Source organism: Triticum aestivum, chromosome 1A (assembly GCF_018294505.1).
Source record: "Triticum aestivum cultivar Chinese Spring chromosome 1A, IWGSC CS RefSeq v2.1, whole genome shotgun sequence".
Lineage (NCBI taxonomy): Eukaryota > Viridiplantae > Streptophyta > Magnoliopsida > Poales > Poaceae > Triticum > Triticum aestivum.
Genome location: NC_057794.1, coordinates 11298186 through 11305030, shown reverse-complemented (window position 1 = coordinate 11305030; position 6845 = coordinate 11298186). Strand labels below are relative to the sequence as shown.

At 37.7% G+C, this 6845-nt stretch overlaps 1 protein-coding gene across 1 annotated transcript; it reads right to left on the bottom strand.

The window, feature by feature from the left end:
• Positions 1-3776: 3776 nt before the first annotated feature.
• LOC123188714 (uncharacterized) lies at positions 3777-6217 on the bottom strand. The gene is made up of 5 exons (XM_044601226.1): positions 5642-6217; positions 4841-5177; positions 4650-4760; positions 4369-4437; positions 3777-3870 (listed from the first exon to the last, which is right to left on the bottom strand). The coding sequence occupies exons 2-5, from the start codon at positions 4954-4956 to the stop codon at positions 3777-3779; spliced, it is 390 nt and encodes a 129-aa protein (XP_044457161.1). The 5' UTR covers positions 4957-5177; positions 5642-6217.
• Between the last annotated feature and the right edge of the window lie 628 nt (positions 6218-6845).

Sequence of the window (6845 nt, the reverse complement as noted above, 5' to 3'; positions counted from 1 at the left end):
TTTTCTCCTTCGTTTAGATATAGTTTTGTTTTATTATTTTGTTATTATTGTTATGTTCCATTTCGTCTCATTTTGAAACTCGAGAAGAGCTTCTAAATTTATGCATACTTTTCAAATCTGTTAATAATTTTTAGTTCCCCAACATTTTTTCTAATTTGTGAATAGTATTGAATTTTTAAATATTTTTTTAATTGATGTATTTTTAAATTCACTCAAAATTAAAAATTAGAAAACAATTGTGAATTTTTAAAATATTCAGAACTAGTAAAAATAATGAATATCATAAAATTTGTACACATGTTTTAAAATTGAGGAGTATTTTTTATAGTCCTAATGTTTTAAAAATTTGTGAGTATTTCAAAAAATTAAACCTTTGGTGAAAATTCAAAAAACATTTTATAAAGTTCGAAATAATTTTGAAATTTCCACAGCAGCCATATTCTTTAGACCATTTTGTGAAAGATCCGGCTCTAACTCGATCGACAAAACCTCTTTTACACAATGAGCGGGTAACATGTGTCGGCTGCGAGTTTGTCCACTGCAGGTACGTGGAGCTGGATGATGACCATGCTCGTTTCTTCTACTACTTCATCCAGTCGGAGCGTAGCCCGGAGTTCAACCCCGTGCTACTTTGGCCGACAGGCGGCTCGGGTGCTCCGCCCTCTCCGGCCTCGTCTACGAGCTCGAACATCTGGCGTTCGACTTCCATGGCTACCGAGGAGGATTGCCTACTTTGCTACATAGACGAGACTCTTGGACTCTGGTTACTCTATATCCCTTTTTATAAATATATAAAAAATCCTTCTGTTAATTAGTTTGTCAAATTGTTGCCCAATAAGTATAACTAACTAACTAAATTAGATTACTGGTCCATAAAAAAGATAAGATTACTACTTCTAAATAGTTTAGCTAATTTCTTGGCAGTTGGATTTACATATGAACGTTTTATATTTACTCATCCCTAAAGTAAAATATCTTGGAAGAAATAATCCATATGTTAATTAGTTTGCCAAACTACTAACCAGTAAGTATGACTAACTAACTAGAAGTGCATCCAGACTTGCCCTACCGGCCTACTTGAACCACCACCTTTGAACATGGTGTGCATTTGGCCATGCAGGAAATGATACCAAAATTTTCCAACATGTGGGCATGCTCATGGCAAGCCTTCCTGCAAAATTTGAAGGAAGTTGGACACCTAACACATGTTGTGTCACGTTCGGCTAGTATTTTAGGGTATTTTCACTGGGAAAATCCTAAAATATGCATAAAATATGAAAACTCAATGAAATTTATCATGGATGCCTTGGTGATGCTAGTGTGTGGAAAAATTTTGGGTCCATTTTATTGAAGTGAAAAAAGTGCATCCATACTTGACTTACCGGCCTACACGAACCACCACCTTTGAACATGCACTAGTAGAAAAATAGCCAAATGTGAAGCACATTAGTCCTGTTTTGTAACAGAACCGGCACTAATGTGACCATTAGTGTCGGTTCCAACGGCTAGGCGGGCGGAGATCTATAGTACCGGTTCATGGCGCACCTATAGTACCGGTTCATCCCATGAACCGGTACTAAAGAGGCTGTGGCCCCACTGTCCCCCTTTTGTGCCGGTTCGTGCTACGAACCGGTACTAAAGAGGTTGTGGCAGGATGTTTTTAGTCCCACCTCGCTTCCCTAACAAGGTTTTTACCACCTTAAATATGTTACTTCTCAAACTATCACAAGCGCTTAGTCTTCATTGAACTCTATGTGTAGAATTTGTGGCCGCAATATGAGTCTTCACCGGTTTACAAACCGTTAAGGACTCATATTGACAATTCAGATTGTACAGAAAAAGATCATTGATGATCAAAGAACTTTTGATGTATTTCTCTGTAAAGAAATATAAGATCATGATATAAATGCTCTTATATTTTCTTTACAGAGGGGTATATTTTTTACATGTTTACACATAGCATTTAGATCAATGTATTTTTGATATATATTTTTACATGTTTACACAATCTGTTTCGAAGTATTAGGGTTTCGAACAAAAACACATCTGTTACAAACAAATGCATTTCATTTAGTACCGGCTGTTTTTTAGTCTCACCTCGCCAAGCATGTGCAAAAGAGTAGAGAGGGTTACGGAAAAAACTGGATGCACTTCATGTACAAACTGGACAATCTCTTTCGGAGCATCACGGTTTCAGACCAGAACTCATCTGTTACACGGGCACTTCATTTTTAAAAACTTATTTGAACTCCAGACTTTTTTTGCATTCCGTATGCACCATTCAAAGCGACGTCATCAATTTTCAACCCTTTCTGACATCATTTGCTATTTTTCAGTCATTTACCGATTTGTTTATAGAGTTAAATGACCATGAAATTGAAAATCACTACAAAATGAACTCTGGAAATGTTGAAACTTGGCATGGTGTCATCATTTTACTCACATAGTATGTGCAAAAGAGTAGAGAGGGTTACAGCAAAAACTGGATGCACTTCGTGTATAAACTGGACAATCTATTTCGGAGTATCAGGGTTTTAGACGAGAACTCATCTGTTACACGAGCACTTCATTTTTTAAACTTATTTGAACTCCAGACTTTTTTGCGTTCTGTATGCACCATTCAAAGCGACGTCATTAATTTTCAATCCTTTCTGACATCGTTTGCTATTTTTCCGTTCCGTATGCACCATTAAACTATTCAAATTTGAAAACTACTAGCACTAACAAAAATTTTGTAATTTTTTGTACCTAAAGCAAAAATATTCACAAATAAACTAAATACAGTAACAAAAAACTACTCCGAAATAAATAAAAGAAAATACTATATAAAAAAATATTTGGGCGCTACCCTGTGGGCCTGCTAGGCCTTGGGCGTGAAATGGAGGCCCATAAGGCCAGGCAGGCTCACAGGGCAGCGCAGCAAAGTTAGGCCCAGAAGCCTACTTTAGAGAGGAGCTCGAAAAAGAAGCCGCGTCTGGGTTTATAAACCAGTGTGGCCGCCCTTCGCTCGGCGAGGTGTGACTAACACTACTAGAAACTATGATTTTACCTAGAGCCATTAACCCTAGGTGAAATAGGAAAAACCATAGGTAAAGACTTTACCTTGGGTTTGCCCTAGGGAAAGAACCCTAGGGAAAGTATAGACGGGAAAGACTCCTTTCCCTAGGGAGTATCTAACAAGACCTAGGGGAAGTTCTTTACCTAGGGGCACAGGCCCTAGGGAAAGAATTTCACACGGTTAGTGTATGCAACGTGTAATGCTTGTTTACCTACAGCCAACCCTAGGGAAAGAACATGGGCCCTTTTGCACTGCCACATCACCATGCTTTCCCTAGAGCTATACCTACCAAATTTGAATTATACTGTAGGGAAACACCAAATTCGTATGTGCCACGATTCAAATGTGTAATTTGAATTTGAATCCACAACTACAATATTTCAAATATCTCAAATTGGAGCCATAATTATGAACCCAAAGTAACATCACATAATTATTATAGATATCTCTAGATGGCAATCATCACATGCATACATCAGATACAAGGCATCACAAGCCATCGCAAGTTTGTCAAAAGATAAGCAATAGCTAGAGTTTGCTACAGCTAACCAATAAGCATCTCGATCAGCATGTACATGCTTGTTGTAGATCAACTAGAGTTCACTACAGAACAAAACATGTACTAGCATGTTAACTATACATGCACCAAAATGTCACTTCATGTATTGTACATCCCAAGAACATCAAGGAACTGGTTGGCTGCCCAGTAGTGACAGGCTTAGCGCACCAGTTCCACACTCACTGAAAAAGCCCCCAAACAACATCCCTTCATCTTGTGCTGCAACAGGAACATTTGAGCCAACATCAAGTTCCTGAAAAGTAAGATTTACAAACTTTTAGATTTGGAGGCTGGAAGTGGCAACAAGAACTTATTACAGAAAAACTAAAAAACATAAAGAAATGATCTTGAAGCAAGTGGAATTGTTCCAAGGAATATGCAAGAAGAACAAGAGCTATCTGAAGCTGTTCCAGGGCATAAAATGGCTAAACATAAGTACCTCTCAAACCAAAATGTAACTATGCTGTGAGATATTACTTTTAGTATATACTGCATTTGAACACTGTTGCAGTACAAATTAGTGAGTTATATGAAGTCACGAAAGTTCTAAATTTTTGGCAGCCCCATTAATCAATATTTATTCCCAAAGAAGCCAGCCCCATTAATCAATATTTATCCCCAAATGAGCCAACACCACACAGGCTAGCATCACACATCACATAAGCATGCATATTGTCACAACTATGTGAACATCACAACAAAGAGGCCATCAATAGTTGTATCATTTGAGATTAGATTCAGAAATACATACATGATCAGAGCTAGGATTTGCATGTTGCTGAACACACAAAGGGGGCAGTTCTTCGCTATTTTCTTGAATCTGCAAAAGAAGAGCTAATTTTTAAAGATATTTGCTTTAGCATACTATAGAACTCAACTCACAAATAGGCAAGCACAAAAATTTGTTAATCTGAAAGGGAAAGTAAAACTATTATACTTGAACGCCAGAAATAAACATACATGTGAACTCAACATATATACATGTTAATCTAAAAGGGAAAGTATGTCTGCTTGAGATGGATGATTACATACTTGGATAGTAGATTGTTGTGGAGATCCAGGAGGAGACCATGAGTGAGCAGGTGGTGGAACTGGCGGTGGTGGTATTTCACCAAGAGGCACTCCTTGGTTAGTTGCAAAAGCCTACAAAACAACAAGATTCATGGTGGTTATTTCCAAATGCTAGCAAGTTAATTCATGAACATAAAGTGGATAACCAGCACCTGAAGAAACTTTTGTATCCCATTGCAGTGCTCATACATGCCAACACCCCATGACAAGACATTGTTGGCATAAGCCTCTGCCTTTCGAGCCTTCTCTGACTCCTTTTGAAGCACATCCTCAATTTCTTCAGCTCGGCGACGCTTCAAGGCCGCTGAAGATGCACCAGTAGCTCTAAGCTCAGCAATTACCTCGGTGTCATTGACAATGCCATTAAAGAGAGGCCATTTTCCATGTGGCTTCCCATTAGAGTAGTCATAAAGTGCCTTCGAACTAACAACATTTCTAGAGTATCATAGTTCTCTCCATTTAACTCTTTAGCCTTTTTGTGTAAAGTGCCTATTCAACAAGAAAACACAGGTACACAATTGTTCAGAAATTTCAGAGAACCAAGTGAAGATTATATTACATAATTGCATAAATGGACAGACAAGCTGATACGGATTGTATAGGTAACAAAGTAACTCTTGCATGGATACAACTAAATTCAGCATCAACATTATCATCACTCAACACTCAACAATGTAGCAAAACAAGTAATAGCAACACAAGGCCAGGAATCAGACCAGACCATTCCCAGGTTTTGCTGTAGGCATATTTCTCTATCTAAGTTGCACATAGTTACATCAACACATAGAAACATGACAGGTTTCAACGACAAGGTATTTCAGCATTATTCCGTTCAAACTAAATGATCGAACACTTGTTTATTACTGGATCCATATAGAAATACTAAGAGCACATGCCATCCACATATTAACAGTTATCTATGTTTATTTTTTGTGTGGACGAATGGCACATACCAGACATTTAGTAGCTTCTGGTGTATTGAGAATTAGAGGTTTGCTCTCATCAATTCCTCTATGTGTATGCACCCAAGCCTGAATTTGGTTAACTTCTTCGCCGGTTTCCTCAGGCTGTATTGCACAACATTCAATACATATCAGATATATATATATAATTATATATATGATTGTTCATATGATAAACTGATAATAGGAAAAACAATTAAGTTTAGTTGATAACCATTTTTTGACTTATAGTAGTCATGGAGTTGGAACCACCTTTGTGAGGCTTGAACTTTGAGCTAACACGATTGTCACGATTTTTCTTAGATTTGGCAATCCACTCTTCACTACACCACTCATTAACTAAAATAACCCAAGCTTCTTCTTGTAACCAACCTTGCCTTTGTACCAAATACTCGTCTCTATCCAAATAGTATTGCCCAGCAAGCTTATCATTCATCGTTAGTGTTCTCAATTTTTCGAAAATGCTCAATTATTGCTTGGATTCTAGCATAATAAAAGATACTTGGCAGAAGTGTCTTACAACATCTTCTAACATGTTGCTTGGCCTTCTCTGAGTATGCATCTTCATACTTGTACCTTAGCTGCAAAGAGAATGTATAGAAGGTTTATTAAAAAAGAGGAAATCATTTGGCCAACAAAAAAGAGCAATTTAAACAATTTATACCCAAAAGGCATCTTCAATTTTGTCTGCAACCGAATGGCCATTTGTTTCCTTTACTGCATGATAATCCTCCCACTCTGTTGCAAGCACCTTCGCACCATCATAATCCACCACACCTGGATGATTACGTTTCAGAAGGCATGTCAATACACTTGATGGTCGTCTGCCATTTCGAACAACAGGAATGTCTTTCCAATGCCTATAAGAAAGTTGCAAATGCAACAAATATTAGCAAAAGAAAACATACTGTAGAACAAGAAACTACTTATACTAATTAGTAAGACTTACGTCTTTCCATCAGGTTGAATGATTGGGCGGTCTTGAATATTTGGGATAGCAGGTGGAAGATCTGAAACTCCTCTTATGTACCCATCATAAGTGCCATCAGCAGCAGTAGTCTTTCGAGTTGCAGGTGTTGGTTGGATGGCTCCAGTAGTGCGAGGTGCTCTTCTTCCAAGTGTCATCCTTTAATTTGCAATTCTTTGAACAAATAAGAATAGAGATATAAAAGAGCAGTTTATGATCGACAAGAAG

Excerpts from the sequence above, each read along its gene's own strand:
- LOC123188714 (XM_044601226.1), bottom strand. The coding sequence starts at position 4,956 with ATGTGCTTCAAAAGGAGTCAGAGAAGGCTCGAAAGGCAGAGGCTTATG. Across the intron at positions 4,761-4,840 it reads GGATACAAAAGTTTCTTCAG|GCTTTTGCAACTAACCAAGG; the intron begins GTGCTGGTTATC and ends GTTGTTTTGTAG. Across the intron at positions 4,438-4,649 it reads CACAACAATCTACTATCCAA|ATTCAAGAAAATAGCGAAGA; the intron begins GTATGTAATCAT and ends CTTCTTTTGCAG.